The 17,827-nt window shown below is 35.8% G+C and overlaps 1 protein-coding gene across 1 annotated transcript in view; it reads left to right on the forward strand.

Annotated features, from left to right (window-relative positions):
* ADAMTS6 (ADAM metallopeptidase with thrombospondin type 1 motif 6) overlaps window positions 1–17,827 on the forward strand; it is a 141,099-nt gene that overhangs the window by 2,119 nt on the left and 121,153 nt on the right. Inside the window, exons 2-5 of the mRNA XM_005429297.2 lie at window positions 3,293–3,660; window positions 4,378–4,742; window positions 12,135–12,303; window positions 17,463–17,680. Of these exons, the coding sequence (XP_005429354.1) occupies window positions 3,564–3,660; window positions 4,378–4,742; window positions 12,135–12,303; window positions 17,463–17,680 (849 nt within the window). The 5' untranslated portion in view covers window positions 3,293–3,563. The remainder of the gene's footprint in view (window positions 1–3,292; window positions 3,661–4,377; window positions 4,743–12,134; window positions 12,304–17,462; window positions 17,681–17,827) is intronic.

Consider the following 17,827-nt stretch of genomic DNA (forward strand, 5'->3'; position numbering starts at 1 on the left):
CGAGCGCGCCGGAGCCCCTCGGTTCTGCGGTGGACGCCCCTGGTGTGCCGGTTGTCCCGGGACATCGGTCTCACATGCTGCCTTGTAGTAAATCTTGAGCTATTTTCAGGTTAAGTGATGCCTTAGTTGCCCAAGGCGCCTTTGTTTAGATGGAGGCTCCCATGGTGGCTGCTCTGAGCGGTTTGGCTAGTCGCCTCTTCGTAGTCCACTTTATCACGGAATCATATAGGTTGAAGAGGACCTCTGTGGTCATTGAGTCCAACCAATGACCGAACACTACCCTGTCAACAAGACCATGGCACTAGACCAGTGCCATCCAGGCTTTCCTTAAATACCTCCAGGGACTGTGACCACCACCTTTCTGAGCACCCTGTTCCAATGTCTAATCACACTTTCCTTGAAGATATTGTTCCTTATGTCCAAGGTAAACTACCCCTGCTGCAGCTTGAGGTTATGTTCTCTCCTGTCACTTGTTGCCTGGGAGAAGAGACCGACCCCCACCTGGCTATGCTTTCAGTTGTAAAGAGTGATAAGGTCATCCCTGAGCCGCCTTTTCTCCAGGCTGAACACCCCCAGCTCCCTCAGCCACCTCACATAGGACTTCCACCTCACAATAACTGTGGCCTTTTTTCTCCTCACAGTGTCACTGGGTGGGAACCTCATGACACCGCAGACAGGACTGCCGTGGTTACCTGTGCCTTCACAGAAATGCCACTGCCATGCAGCTGTTTCATCATTGGCGTCAGAAAACATCTTGTACTATTACTTTCCTGTTTGGCAGAGCTCTTAGAGTTAGATGGGATCTGTGGTTTTAGGTGATGCTTGAGGACACGGAGCCACACCTATGTTAGTTAACCAGTGGGTGAATGTGTAGCTCACCACATGATACACTAGAAGCTTCTTGTTGTAAGCTTAGTATTGACCAAATCTTGCATCTTAACAACAATCTACAGCCTGCCATGAAAATAGGCTGCCAAAGAAGGTGCAAATAAGACAAAAAGGGCATAGAGTCCAGACTTTGATGTTCCTACCAAACGTCATACTTAGAGTATTTTATCTTGAAGTTATCTGAGTGCTTTATCATTCACATCCATTACCACTCTTTAATTGGAAACATTAATATAGCTTTATATGGTCAGCTCGTATCCATGGTCAAGCTGGCAATAAATATTCATGAAGAAGAGGTAAAAAATTTGCTGAAACTTTCAGAATGCTTGATATGAAGGGGGATTGGTCTTATGTGAAGCTTGAAATGAGGGAGACCACTTCAGAGACCTCTGCAAGAACACTAGACATGAGTGACTGTTTGATACTGTTGGCTAACATATGGTTATGGTCCATCATGTGGGCCACTGGTGGATAAATAATAAATAATGATACTAAATAATGGGTACTGTTAATTTACGTCCAGTATTCTGAGCTATCTAGCTCCTTAGGTACTACAGTTTCAGGAGATCCTAATTCTAGGATAACTTTTTTATCAGCCTAACAGTCTGAACATGAGCTCCCTGTTAGGATATTTTGGCTAAGTAGAAGCTGTAAGGCAATATTACCTCTATATATGGTGGTAACAAGCCATTACTGGACTACAGTTCCCAGTTCCAGTGCCTGCAGATAAAAAGGGATGCTGGCAAATTGGAAGCGATTCAGAGAAAAACTGCAGAAGTATTCAGTCATCTGGAAACTGGATTATACAGAATGAGATAAACCAAATAGGTTGAACTGCTTATCAGGAAGTGTCCAGAGATGCTTGTATCAGATTATAACTGCGCACACAAGGAAAAGAAACCAGCTCATTAGCAAACCAGGATAAAGCAAGATTCAGTGACAAGAATTTGAAACTATACATTCTCAGATTACAAATAAGGCACATTACTTACTGTACTAATGTAGCTGAAGGAATATGGGGTTAATTATGTATCTTCAAAACTTGCAAAATTCTAAGAAATGTAACTAAATATTAGCTCGGAAATAAAGGTTTTACATAGCAATGCAAACGGAGAACTTTTTTATTAATGTGCTTTGAGGCCTTGCCACATGTAAATAGCATCACAAAGTCTTTATGCTTCCCCAGGAAAAAAATACTACTAAGCACAAAGCATGTTTGCAAAGTATCTTTTAGTCTCCCTACAGACCTGAATAAATCCTGCATGCTGCCTTCAAATATTTTTAAAAGGTCAGATTAACCTCATTTGCCCATCAGTAATTAGACGGGATTGAAACTGGCTAAGATGTTATCTAAATATTCATTGCAATGTTGGTAAATAGGATTTGGGTGATGATTTTTTCTTAATATTTTATGTTACAGCTCTTTATAAAACCTTCATAAATAATCCACTAGCTCCAGCTCTATTACCTGTCTGAATGAATGTTGTAAATCATTCCCAGAATTTTAGAAAGGTAGATATATCTGGTGCGTGTGTAAGTGACTCTGTATGCTTGTGGAAATTGGTTTTTAAACAAGCTCCTCTTCTTAGGTGTTCTTTTTCTCCATTGTCTGCTTCAGCAGTTTGTGCACAGGTGTGCTGAGAGTGTTTAAGTGCACTGATGAGTACCAGCTGACACAACACATAGTTTGGTATCCCATGGTACTGGATTGTTAGTTGACTGCACAGATCTTCCATTTAATCCCTGGCTGCACCTAGAGCTGCAACTCTAGTAAAATAAAGACTATTGTTGCACTAGTGTTGTAAATGAAAAAAAAAGCCTGACAACAAATATTTGAAATATTAGAATGTGTATGATGAATAGCTTTAGATACTGAAATTTGTTCTTTAGTATTCTAACATGCAGCATTCCTATCTAAGTGAATGGGAATTCTGCCTGCATAAGCAGGACCCTGGCCCTAGTAATAACAAAATACATGCTTCAGAAAGATCAGATAACTACTCTGAATTCCTTTCCAGGTTCTTACTTTATCTACCAGTATATTGGGATGTGTTATTAACAGTTGAAATAAATGAGTGTGTAGCATTGATTATAGATGGAACAAGTCTGAACACAATATTTGAGCTACAAGAAACACTAAATAGCTGTAAGAATTCATAAAAATAACATGAAGTTAATAAGTGCATCATAGGCTATATGGATCTGCTTTTTGAGGTTAATGGTAACTCTTTTTCTCTTTTTTTCTTTCTGTAAGATTGTGACCTTGGATGTGACCATAAAATTGATACTGAATATTATTTCAAAATATTGCCCTGTGTATTCACTGTCATGGCCTAATATTTTGCAGCATAGATCTATTTTAATAGAAAGAATTTGCCTTGACTCATGTTCTTCTGTTTTTCAGGAAAAGAAATGGAACAATTTCAGTAACTATCCAATCTAACATCTGTCTCATATCTTAAGGAATCTTACAAATACTTGCTTTGAATTGAGAAAATGACTGCAGCTATGGAAGAAAGTACCTGTCCAGAAAGTGGAACATCCTACAGTTAATTTGAAAGTAGCATAAAATAAATATACCTGTTATGGTGCGATTCTGGAGTGAAGTTAACTCTATAGCGCACAGGTAGCTCTCCAAGGAGAAAGAAAAAAGAACTTTCTGTTTTTTCTAAATTATGGAAATTTTTTGGAAGACGTGGACATGGATTTTGAGCCTAGTCATGGTTTCATCGGAATTTCTCAGTAACAGCAGGCTTTCATACAGTTCTCAAGGTAGGGGTCTGATCTCTGTAGCTGGCAAGAAGCATGTATTTTTGCGTTGTATTTGTGTAGTATTTTCTAAACCGTGTTTATATAATTCATGAGCTCATCTGGGCTCTGCTCTTAGTATTATCATGATTAATTGTCATACAGATAAAATTTCCTTATTCTAATTTCTCTCTGTCTACTTTTAACTGTAGGAAAGCCTTGCAAATTAAATCTTGTAAAATGTACTTTATAATATTTGAGAGACTTGCCATGATAAAATTAACATGCTTTTAGGCTAGGAAGTAAGAATATAATCTTGTTTTTACAATATAATCCTTTTCATTACCACTGTTTGTATTCTTGCAAGTGGATTTTATAGCTTTTGTCTTTGAATGGTAGCACTGGGAAAAATATGCCCTTCTTAAGTTAGCCCCAATTATTTACATATTTTTGGTTGATAGGAAAATATCGGTATTAAACAGCTTTTCTTTTTCCAAAGTGGTAAGCAAATTAATAGGAAATCAATCACATTTTCTTGACTTACAAAGAAAGAAAAGAATGTTTTATTTTATTTTGTAAAATGCTGCATTGTGCACTTACCTGAAGGTGACTTTTACTCATGAGAGTGATGAAATTTACCCAAAAATGGTCTATGTTTATGCTACTTTTTGTTTCCTGTTATATTTTCTTCTCTTCTATGCCCACTCCCTGGACTGTCTTACCTTGTGATTGATTACAAAGAGGAATTCCTGTCTTACCTTGAACACTACCAACTAACAATCCCAATAAGGGTTGACCAAAATGGAGCCTTCCTCAGCTTTACTGTGAAAAATCCTAAACCCTCAAGAAGGAGGAGGAGCACAGACCCTTATGACCAAGAACTGGCAGCATCTAAATTATTTTTTAAACTTTCTGCCTATGGCAAGCACTTTCATTTAAACCTGACTCTCAACACAGATTTGGTGTCCAGACATTTTACAGTAGAGTACTGGGGGAAAGATGGACCGCAATGGAAGCATGATTTCCTAGACCACTGTCATTACACAGGATATTTGCAAGACCAACACAGTACAACTAAAGTGGCCTTAAGCAACTGCAATGGTCTGGTAAGTCATTATTACATGCTATAGTATAATAGTGTGCTTGTCCCTTTTAAATTACAGAAGAACAATTAAATTGGCGTATCTTGCAGTTTTTTGAGTCCCTGTGGGAAGCAAGTAGACAGGAAGGTGTAGAAACCCCCTAAAACCTGATCTAAGTCTTGGGGAAAAGTAGGTGTCAGTTTCTTGAGCTTAATATAAGTACTGAGACTCAATTCTGCAGTCTTCTAGCAGGCAACCTCTGTAGTGTTCATAGTGTCTATGCTAGGATTGCAGGATTATGTCTATGCTGAGATCTTTACAGTTATAAGAGCCTTCCAAGCTCAAGGGGCAGGGAGGAGGAAACATTGGATCCTCCAGGGTACTGAATCTCTGCAGAGAGATGTTGATTGGACTGAACACCCACTTTTGAGTATTTGGGTTTAAAAACTAAGTAAGTGAAAGAAGAGGAATTGCTTGGTGTAGACATCATCATTGCTGTGAATTCAAAAAGTGAAAAGTCTTTAGCAAGTAACAGCATTAGAAAATAATTCTATAACTTTTTTACCAGAAAGATTTTGTTTACAAATCCTAAACTTTTGCATTTAGAAGTAGGATTAGAAGTTCTTACCTAACTTATTCTCATCTCTTCTCTTACTGGTGATCTTCTGATCACATGAGAGTAGTACATGCATGGAAAAAGAAATTGAAAATGAACACAAAAAAGTAAAAAAGCAGACTATTGAGTAACAAAATACTAAAATAGAAAGGCATGACTATGAAGCATTAAATCAAGAACCAGTGTTTTCTGTAGTAAAAATACACATATATATTATGGTTTCTCATTCTGGTTTTTATTATGGTAGAATGCTGGTCGGCCTTGTTAGGAATAGGTGATCTAGATAATTGCTAAGTTTAAAAAAAATTACACAGACTTGCTAAACTAATTCCCATTTGTCCTTGGAAGCACTATTGAACAATGCCTCTTGAGATGTTACTTTCAAAAAAAAGGCCAGCTGTTCCAGACCCAGATAGGTTGCATTACACCCAATTACATGTGATATGCCTGATACAGGCTAGTTTAACATTTCAGAGTGTTACTGAAGAAAAATATTTAATGGGGATTTCCAGCGCTAAGTGAACACTTTCAAAGAAATGAAGTTAAAATGATGTTCCATTGAATGTGGTGTTACGGTTTGGTTCATGTAGACATATAGCAGGTAGGTCTGAATTTAGTACAAATTTCTCTTTGATTGCAGGTTCCATGTAATAGCATTTTTTTTTGGTCACATTCAATCTTCAAAGCTAGTATACTCCATCTTTGCTTGAGTTCTTTTAAGCTAAAAATATGATGGAGACAAAGTCCCTTCTTTCAGGACTCATTTCTTTAAAAGAGGCTGCTAGCCTCTTTATGCTAATTGCTGCATGCTAATTGATGCACAGACCAGTTGGTCCCCATGGAGACTGCAATAAGTGCCATGGTGATCCCATTTCAGTTTCTCTTTTACCTTGGCTTAGGGAGGGAGCCAAGAAGTCCTGCTCTTGCCATAGCTGACGCTTGTTTTCCTTTGATGTTAGGAAAATAAAGGTGGGATGAAGCACAAAAAAAGCCTGTATTTTCCCATCGTCTTTTCCCATCTGTTGCTCCTTATGACACTTCTTTTCTTCTAAAAAGCATGGAAGATGTAATGAAGAAGCAGAATCTTTGTTTTTTTTATTTCTGTGCCCAACACCATGAGGTGACATTTTGCATATTTTCCCTTTGCCCTCAGGCTGTCCATTTTGCTGCAGTGAGGCTGCATGTGGTTCTAGGTGTCAGTATGATTTAGCTTTGTGTTTGTAAGTTAACTTCTGTGTAGAGTATTTCCCATTTAAATCATCATCATCAGTGGCTGTGGTTGTTGTCAGTCCTTATGTGTGTCTTTCAGGTGTTAAGGCAGCCTTAATCTAGTCTTTTGGGCACACAAATTCTTCATGGTCGTGCCTCTTTACTCGGGACTTCACGCATCAGGTGTACACTGCATCTCTTAGGACGATTTGGTCACAAGCATGTGAGGCTCTTGTGTTGCTCCAGAAACATCAGCAGGGTGACACATGGCTCTATCTCAGAGGCATAAATCCTGCAGAGGGTGCAGCAGTAGTCTTGACTTGGTACCTCCTCTACTGTATGGAAACTTCAGTGTTGGCAATGCCTTCCAGAGCACAGTGTATGGGAGTTACCACTTCATTCAGATAAATGCATCACAAAGTTATTTTTAAATGACGCTTCCTACTAATGAATGTTTTGTTATACAGCTGCTGGTTTGAACATGTTTAATAAAGTAATTGGCAGTGAATATTGAAGACAATATTACTTGTTTTAGAGTTAGCAATAGCTCAGAATGCATTGTACTTAAGGCATTTGTTGTATTTTCCAGTTTGATTGCTGGTCTGTAAATGACTGCCAGTCATAGTCTAATGGTCCTTGATTAACCTCTGTGTTAAAGCCAGTCATGGTATTTTAACTTTACCTCTTAAGCAGGTAGTAAGTAATATTTAATAGTGAATGTTGCTCACAAAAAAAATGTATGCAATATATTTACTCCGGTTGTCCTGTTAGGTTTCACTGTTGACAAATAGGTTAAATTTCTTCCCCTTATTCAATGTCTTGAATTATTCTTATTAGTTATTCAGAGTGGTTATGTGAGAACATGATTTAAATAACATATGTTGTATGTCGTTGAAGAACACTTACATTTGAGATAAATGTGAGGAGGGCTTTCTCTCAGTTTCATTATAATAAAAGTGACAAGCAGTCAGTTGATTTTCCTATCACTGTTTCTTGTTTTAGCCTCTCCCTCTATATTTCTCATTACCAAGTGCCCTAGAATTACAGGCTGCTACTTACTGAAGTTTCAGTCCAAGAGCTTCCATCTGCTGGGTCCTGATTATGCTATAAATTGTCTGATGTTGTGAGTTAGGCTCTATAATCCAGGGAGCATTCATGTGAGGAAATTGAAGGTCTTGTCCACAAGCTTGCTGTCTTCCAAGCTCATGTTTACTGTAGTGGATGCTACACTTGTGGATGAATTGTAGGTTGGGTGTATCATGAAAGAGCCTACAATGAGCAGCATTTTAGGAACTTTGGATGTTGGGTACAAGGCAGCCAGACTGAGGCATTTTCTAAGCTGACTATTTCATACTGAAGGAAAGAGGAAAAGAAATGGTGGTAGAATAGCTGAAGAGGGAGGAACTTCACCTTGGGGGAATGGAGTTTGGGAGGACTCCATGGACTGACTTTGGGAGGAGCATATCTCAGAGAAGTTCTGGAGCCTTCAATAATGGAATCAAGCAAAACCCAAACTTTTTGTATTTTGACTCATCTTTGTCCTCTGCCATGTGTCAAAGCTCACAACTGAGTGCTCAAACAAGTTTTGCATGGTAGAAAATCTTGTAATTTTGGGCTGAAAAGGTCTGTAGTAGGAACTATTTTGAGGCTACTGTGGTCCCAAGTAAATGGTTAATGTAAAACATGCAGTATTTCCATATATGTGAAGTTCATGCATTGCATAATGTTTGTGCTGGACAGCACAGTTATCTCCATCCAAACAGAAACGATAAAGAAGAAACAGGTAGGTGTCTGTGGATTGAGCATGAGCTTACTTTTTCAGTGGGGAATTATTTTGCTGGAAGACTTAATGTTTGCTTTGTTTATTCCTAAATACATATATTTATAAATTACTAATTTTTTCTTAACAGTTAGTTCATTTGAAAGCCATTTTTACGCTAAAGAATGCATCTACTTTTGTAGATCATAGTTTACATATACTGTGATATTTTTGGCTGTATGTGAAATTATTCTGCATGAGAGTCTTTAGGGCTATCTTTGATACTCATATGTTTTTGCAGTACATCAGTATTTAGAAAATTATATACAAACTGTCCCTATCCTAGTTTTAAGGTTTTAAGTTTTTGTTAGATTCCATGATGTGCTGTCTCAGGCCAGATCACTATTTTTTAAATCTTTGAGAGCACAGTAAGTTAATGCAATCTTCTTCCTCGGTAGTATAGCCAGCTGTTGACATACTGAACAACACTGACTCGTTTTCAGAAGTTTCCATTACTAGTACTTTATATTAAAGATGGATAAACATAAAGCCTAAAGGGATTCAAGGTATGGAAAAATTGTGAAACTATAGTGCTGTGTGGAAAAGGCATGTGCTTACTTGTCCCCCATAATTCAGTTTGTTTTTGCAACTGATGGATGTCCCCCATCTGAAGGAGGTTAAGGCCCTGGCTGGACAGCCTGACAGAAAAAGATTATTTTTCACAAATTCAGGGGAACTCCATGTAGATTCACAGATTTGTCTGAGCATGTCAAACTGCTGGAACCAGACCTTGTATATGTTAGTATGAGTTGGCAGTCTGTAGTGAGATTGGATAACACAGGACCTCAAACAATCTGTTTTAGATAATAATCTTGGGAATGTTCCTTGTAGTAACATACTTGGTGCATTCAGCTTTTTTCTTATATCCATGGTATTATGTCAAAACCTTTTCTGGTCATTCTTATGTCTTAATGATATTTCTGATGCTTTGGAGCAAAAGTTTAATTTATGAACTCTTAAAATACAATAGCAATGCTTAAAAAGAAAATGAAAATTAATTAATTTTATTAATTCATATTATTTAATGCTTTAAATGGACATTATTTCAAACTCCTTTTTCAAATGAAGTTCTGTTTTCCTCAGATAGTGGATTATAAATCAAAGCTGGTATCCAGAATGTTGGTTTGGGTATAATAGTATATTAATATGTATTAATCAGGATTTGCTGAATACATAAACAATACCAGTATGTCTAGCCAAATGAATTTTTGAAACTTAGAATATATGCTGACCATCACCAAGGTACTTTTTAGTTGTAGTATTTAGAGTGCTTCTTAAAAATCAGTCATTTCACTGTTGAATAACTGTGGTTCATCAAGACCATTGCATTAATTTAGCACTGGAAGAACAATTTTGTTTGCAAGCAAAAATGCTGTTAGGCTTAAAATGGTCTACCTAGGCCAGGCTTATGGAAAGGGCATATGCAGGGTTGTTGTGTTTCCAGTGCTAATTGAATCACTTGTCTGACTGCAGCAACTGACCACACAGGTTTTCACTTCCTTTTTGTAGATCTGTGTTAAAATTTATTTGTAGTTCCTTAACTAAGTGTTATTGAAATGTCTTTTCTTAAGCACCCTAGCATTTGGGCAAATGACATCAGATATCAGCTAGGAATTGGAAAAAGTGGTGATGCTGTCCTTACCATTGTCACTACTGGTACCTGAAGGAACTGTGACCACTGTTGGCAGATATTCTTTAGTTATTTGCAGGAGCAAATATGCAATTTGTGTAGAGAATTAGTCCTGCAATTAAGAGTTTATGCTATTTGAATTGACTTAGTTCTGTTGAGGTAGTCTTGCCACTTATATTTATCAGTTTCACTATCTGATATAATAATCTCATTTATGATTAGACTTGCAAACATGGCTGGACTCGAGTACAGACAGGAAGGATGTATGCTCTGGAGGAATTTAAGTTACGACCCACTCTGTCTCAGAGACAGTGCCACTGATTGGATGGTATCTCTGTCTTCTCGGGCTTGGCATGAGGCAGACAGCCTGATGGTGTTGGCCAAAACCACTCCACAGGACTCTCTTCCTGTGGGAACATAATACCAGAGCTTACAATGGCTCAGGATTCACTTGAACCCAGATGTCTGACATGCAGACTGGATGCAGTCCAAACTGTCAAGGTTCTTTCTGCACATATGGCAAGCCCAGTTACAATTTGTTTTATATTTTCAATTCTGTTTAAGCAGCAGTATACCAATAAATGATTTATTTTCTAGTAACATCTTAGACTTCAAGTTACAAGAAGGCATTCTTGTAAGAGGAATTAGATACTGGCATCTTCCAGGTGAATTTAGACCCTGATGTTGCCTTCTGAGTTAATAATTGAGTTCATAACAAAAAATACCACAGAAGAGAAACACTTATTTTTGCATTCACAATGTAAAGAAGGAGTAATTGAACACTGCAGTCTGTTCATACATATATTTTCACCATTTATAATAGAGTTCTATTTGGAAAACCCTTGTTTCTGATGTATTACATATGATTTTTTTATTTTGTTAGTTTTATATGTTGTTTCAGAAGTAAAGAACTGTTGGCATTTTATGTACAAAACAGTAGCAGGACAAGAGCTTTGACCAAGAGTACAAAGACAAGCTCTGATCTTTGAAAACAGCTTTAGGATTTTTATAGCAGAAACGGAGCAAATGGTCTTATGACTGATCATAGAGCTCTTAAAAAAAGTTTCATGTGCAGTACTTGTTTCACAGATAAAAGGTGTGGTAGAAATCTGTGATTCATCAAGTCAGGATATGAATGTAGAAGTTTCTGCTTCCAAGCTTCTCTCTGATGAGTAGCTCTTCCCTGTGTAGAAAGTTTGTACATTCAGAATTTTCTACATATGGGTATCAGAACTTTTTATTTAGTGAACATTGGCATAGAGTCTGTCAGGGCTTATTCCCCAGTATTTCTATATCTGAAAGGATCCAAAACCTGGATTTTCTGCTAAAGTTCAGTTTTAATTGCTGAAGGTTCAGGAAATTGCATAGTTGGCCTGAAATCTCCCCTTTCTTCCATAAACCACTTCCTGTTTGGAAGAAGCTGAGTTCACAAATGTGGAAGTTATGAGAATAGAATATCTACTATTCTGCACTGCAGTATGAGGAAAAAAATATTCATTTGTTATGGAGAATGAGGTCTAGTACAGTCTGCCTTGTTTGCTAGATTTATGGTAACAGTTTTTATGGAATAAATGCTTTGTAGACAGTGTAACTTAATAGAAATAATTTGATTTCTGTTAACTGGCTCAGTTTTGGGATTGTGTCTGGATGTAAAATAAAAATGGTTTCTTTGAATATGTGTTCTAAAATTAATCCTTCCTTGTGTTTGTCTTTGATGAAGTATTTGGCTATAAGCATCTAGCAGTGTAGCATCACAGAGGGATATTGGACTTGCTGTGTATAGCATTTTGGTTTGGTGTAATTTTTAATGGATATCAATCATGTCATTTTAGAACATCTCAGTGAAGAGATTATTTGTAATATTCTGAGACTATCTCTTTTTTCCAACTGCATCTACCAAAAAAAAGTGAAAGTTCTCCAGAAACAGGACAATGATAGTTTTATTTTTTCTCACTGTATTGTTTATAGGCACCTACTCTGCTCATACTAAATCAGCAGATGAGAGCTGGCTCAAGCAGTGTTTTATGTGTTAGCTTCTAGCCGTGGATTTCTCCACAGAGAATGTTTTTTAAAGCTAAGCTTTGTGATAGTAGTTCCATATTGTCTATTGTAAGCTTTTGTTTTCTTATTTGCTTCTTTAAGCATGGAGTCATTGCTACAGAAGATGATGAATATTTTATTGAGCCTTTAAGAAATATAACAGAAGATTCTAGTAACTATAATTATGAGAATGGTCATCCTCATGTTATATACAAAAAATCTACCATGCACCAGCAGCACCTCTATGATCACAGTCACTGTGGAGTCTCAGGTAAACAAGAATGAGTGTCATTCCTTTTAAAAATGATAACTTGAGATGTATTTTAAGATCTTGCTTGTTTCACATTTAAGACATGGTGAAGAATGTAGCTATGAGAATCTTCATTCTGGGTAATGTAATGTCTTGTTGAGAAGTAGTTTTGATTTTTTTTCTTTATTTTTCAGATTCAGATTGAGAATACAGTGTATTTCAAAAACTAAGACAGCAGTGATAAGTCTTGTTTAATGCCTATATTGTGTACAGTGGTAGAAATGAGCACAGGCTTCCTCAAAATATGAATAAATGTACTTCATTTCCCAACAGGAAAGCATACTTGAATTACTATGTTACAGCTCGGTGTTTAGTATGTGTTCAATCTCATTTGAAGAAACTTGATATGCAATAAATATGTCAGCATTATGATTATCAATACATTTGGAACTGAGTCCACATCTCTCTTGTCTATGGAGGTTTGTAGTGTTTTGGTGCTGTTTTTTGGTCCAGTTGGTTGACATTATTCCATTACAGTCAAGTATGTGATTTACCTGTGCCTTATAGGCAGGATTATATAGTTTTGATGGAGAGATATTTTCTTTGTAAAGTAGTTTTAACCTCTACAGATATAGGTTTTGAGTACTCTGACATAACCCTTGATAAAACTGAAAACTAACTTCTTGAAGACAGCATGAAGTAAATCTGACAAGTTCTTTTACAGCATAAAAGTAGTTTTTTAACATGCTAGAAAAATGTTTTAACCTTGTCAGTGTTTATATTTCAGTAATAGCTTATTCTTAAAAGTTCAATCCTAAGCAATTGTATTCCATGAGATTCAGTGCATGGGGCAGACTGACAATAACTAATCTTAAAATAAAATAATATAATTGTTTATTGATGTGATTTATTTTAGCTTCTTTTGGAGTTTATAATGTTTAGTGGCACCAGCTGTCTAAGCTTACAGTACAGATTGTCTGCAAGATCCATTCTTGGGAGATAGCTTTTTCTTGAGTGTTTCAGTTAATTGTGTTTATGGAATGTCAGTCTTCATGTGTGTAACTTCTGTTTCAGTTTGAGAGCACTTTTCAATATGCATGCATATAGTATTGCAAACCAAATCTCTTAAATGTTACTGCCTGCTAACTGATTGTGAAATAAGGGTACTAGTATATGTTCATTTTGCTGGGAGAGCTCTCACTTAAGCCACTTGAAATAAGTGGAAGGTTTTGAAATGTAGGGACATGTAATTTTTACCATTATTATATCCCTACAAAAAGAAAGGATCTTGGCCTCTGTTGGATCTTATCTTCTAGAGTAATGCTTAGAAGTCATTCTCCTCCAAGCCATGAGGCAGAGGCAGCTGCTTTTGTCAGGTTGTGTTCAGTTATTCTGGTGGTATCTGTTACATGTATTACAGGTTGATCAGAGCTATACATCTTGCATGCATTTTTTGTAAAACATTATATAATATTTAGCATTTATTACTTAGTATAACTGATGGTACCTTTTTTCTTGGAAGCTCCTGTGCATTCCCTCAGCTTTCATAGCCTGAAGTTCTTAATTATTGAAGTGCTAAAGTACTGCTTTTTACAAGCCTGAGAATATTATGATGCTCATTCATCTCAGTTTCTCATTTTCCTGTTGTTCTGTATACTATTTCCACTCCATTAAAATGTCTAAAAAAATTCACTCTCTGCCAAGACTGCAAGGTCTTGCTTTTCCAGATGACTTTCTGTTTTACCCTCATGGGTACCAAAGCCTTTTAAACTCATTTTCTGACCACTGTTGCAGCTTTATCTTAAAGGGAAATAGCTTACAAAGCATCCTGAAATACCTAAAAAAAAAAAAAGCTAAAAAATAAAGTCAAATATTAGTTTTCAGTTTTGCAGCTTTCACACCCAAGGATTAAAACCAGGTATTCAGTGATGTTTAGGGAATTTGACTGGTTTTGGAAGTTTTGAACAGTCCAATTTTGTCTTTTAAAATGCAAACGTCACAAAGCTGTGAGTACCTTTTGGCAGTATATGATTTATTTTGTCTGGAGACTGATTTTAACTTTACCTTCAGAACAGTTTTCCTAGCACTCTATGCAGGGAGGAATCTGCTTGAGAAACTGTGCCACTATTCATTGTTTGTCAAGTTTCCCCTACTGTAACCTAGTTTATTTTGTACCTCTTCTCCACCAGGGAAGTAGTCAGGATTTTGAAGTGTTGATAGAGACAAGGGCAGTGTAGTTTCTGACCTTTCTGAGAAGAATGACAATAATAGAATAGAAAGTGGAGTACAGAATTTGGTGAAAACATGATCAGAACATGATCAGAATTGATTGGGATCAGTAAGTGATATAATCATAATCAATGGTAGAGTTATGGGAGGTAATGCAAGAGGAGAATTGGAGAGGCATGAGGAATCGGATGGGAGCACAGGATACATTTTCATAATGTAAATTAGATTTTAAGCATTTAAACATTAAAATGTTCAAAATATAAAATGATTCATTTGTGTTTCATGCATGTGTTGTCACCAATTAATTATGTTTTTTTAATATAGCTGAAATCACTTTGGCCTTGGTAAGAAGTTTTCCACTGCCAAATTTCAGTTGCTTCAATGGGCTTTGAGACCACTGGATTATCTTGCAAAATGCTGTATTTGTATAGGATTGAGAAACAACAAAAATTGACATATCAAAGCTGCAGAGTGGCAGATTATTTCTGGATAGTTCTACTATTTTTTTGATTTATGTAGTGATTTCACTCATGTCAGATTTACAGGTGGTATATTCTAAAATATGGAATAAAAGCTTGTTAGAAGCATGAAATAATGTGCTAAAATATTTAGAAAAAAACAGCATAATATTTTGTTTCAAAATATTTTCATAGTTGCATTTAACATAAGTTTGCTATTACATTTTAAGAAAATTTTCTATTTGTGCTTCTTTCTTTCTACCTTGACCACCATCCAATATCTTAGATGACTGACTTAGGAAAACTTGTGTACAGTAGTTGTGAACTCCATGTCTACATGGGTTTGGATTTCTTTTCAGTTGCAGTTTAAAACCTAATTTCACATTTCTGCAATAATTATTTTGGGATAAATTGTAGTATTTTTCTGTGGGGTTGTTTTCTTTATTTTTCCATTTATTTTTACCTTTTTTTACTTCCTTATAATTATATTCAATGTTACTAGAGTTTAATTTTTTTCTTTTTTAACTTATGAATGTGTTGAAAGAATTATGTAAGTTGCCACATAACTATTTTCACTAAATAAATCGTATATCTTTATTTATTGATATATTTTAGCAGTTATACAATTTTGAGATCAGCTGAAGCCTAAGGCTCTCATCTGATGAGAAAATGAGATATGGTTGTTGTTATGGAGCCCTCTGAGACCTTTGTTTGAAAGATAGTATGATGATGATTCCAAAATAACATTTTTTTTCTCTGAAAGTTTTATGTTTGAAATCAGTAGTTTTTAAATCATTAGAATAGTTTGCATGAATTTTGAGTGAAAATTTTGAACTAATGTGGAAGCAGTACTTTCTAAAATACTTTTAGCACTCCAAGAGCATAAAAAACCATCAGCATTTGTTATTTGAAAAAGAATGAATTTTAAAAAAATTTAGTACAGTAGCTGTCAGAGAAAATTCCAGACATTTCTAAGACACTGTTTAAGTGTGATGAAAGTCTTCAAACAATTCAAGCAACTTTGAGTTTTCTAGAATAGAGGTGAAAAACAGGAGAAAGCTTAGTAGTCATTATAGAATCCAAACCAGGCTTTAATACTCTGTACAGGGTTTTTTTAGAATGAATTATAACCATTGGAGAATGAGACCATTTTGTTACTGGTGTTTTTATAACTACCAGGTTTACTTAAATTTTTTGGCTTTTCTAAAATATGCGCCTTTTAGAGCCAATACCATAGCCTCAAAAAATATGAAGCACTGCAACAGTAGGAATGCTGAAGGTTTGTATTCTTGGTTTTGACCTGAACATACATTCTTTGTGGTGTAGTTTTTCTCTTTGAAATCAGTGTGCTTAGCTGACTTGCATAAAGCATTCTTTTTTTATGGGAGGTACTGGTTTTATCTCTACTCATCCTTAGCTGACCCTGTTTTAGTAGAAGTAATGATGCAAGAAAATTACTCATTTGAGCAGTCCTGTGCAGACAGCTATAAATGTATCTATCAATGTTGTTGTGCTCATCTGTAAATACCAAGAATCACTTAGATATTTTGAAATCCTATTTAGATAAAACCAGACTAACAATATACTTTGCTAAACTTTAGCTTGAGATCTTTGCTGGCTCTTATGGAAAAGGGATATGATGCACACTAAAAAAGCCAAAAAATTGAATCCATCCTTCCCTTCCTTTGTAGGAAGGACAGGAATTAGAATTCAAAGGCATCTTGTAATGTTTGTTTTGCCAATAATTACAGCTCTTTGGATTTTTAATAATTTATTTCTTGCACACAAGAAATATTTTTCTATATATTTACCTGAATAAAACCCCAGAATCAACATGTTTGGACTGAAATTTGTGTTGAAATAACTATGGCAAGTATCCCTTGTCAGGCCATTTAAAACTTTCTATTACAGTTAATTCACAAGGTAGATAAAATATAATATGATAAGTGAAAATTTCTGAAGTGAAAATTTATTCATTTTAAGCATGTAAGCCTAATTGCCTAAAAATTACAGACTTTTGCAGGAGGGAAAAAGCTTTTTAGTGTTTTATGAGCATGTTTAATCCTTAGTAATTTGATAACTTTTACATTAATTTTGAATTTTTAGTTTCTAGTATTTTTTCCCAGAGGTTACAGCTGTTTTGTTCTTATTCTTAAAATTTGACATGTTCTTGTGGTTAATTATAACTAATCTTTAATAGTAACATGAATGTGCAAAATCAGATATATTAAGAGTGGATTTTTGCTTTATCATTCTAATTCAAATTTAGGGAGAGTTGAGATTATTGGTGCTCAAAGTTGCCTTTTCAATATATAAGTTAGTTAAAAATAATTTAGAAAATAAAGAAAATTTAGAAAATTTAGTTTTTCTTTGCCTCAAGAAAGACTTATTTGCTAGAAACTTGGAGATGGCAATCTCAGCATAAACCAGCTGCATTTGAGTGAGTTTTACTAGTGACTCTTTCTCAAGTATTTTAATTATTTTGGTTCCTAGAAGACCTCACAAGAAGCGGCAAACCTTGGTGGATGAATGATGCATCTGCTTTTCCAGCTTCACATCCAGTCAATGGCACAGGAAGTAGTCATAGTCGACAGAAGAGATCTGTGAGCCTTGAACGGTTTGTGGAAACGCTGGTAGTAGCAGACAAAATGATGGTGGGATACCACGGTCGCAAAGACATTGAACACTACATTTTGAGTGTAATGAATATTGTAAGTTTCATCCTTCTCTGTGTTCGTATCAATGCCTATGTACTGAAATGATAATGGACCTGTCAAGTGTTTATTTATTGCCATGAATGATGCTTTAATATAAGTACTAGCTTGCAGAAATGAATAGTTTAAATACTGGAAATCTTA

The sequence above is a fragment of the Geospiza fortis genome, unplaced genomic scaffold (genome assembly GCF_000277835.1).
Source record: "Geospiza fortis unplaced genomic scaffold, GeoFor_1.0 scaffold397, whole genome shotgun sequence".
In the NCBI taxonomy this organism is placed as follows: Eukaryota; Metazoa; Chordata; class Aves; order Passeriformes; family Thraupidae; genus Geospiza; species Geospiza fortis.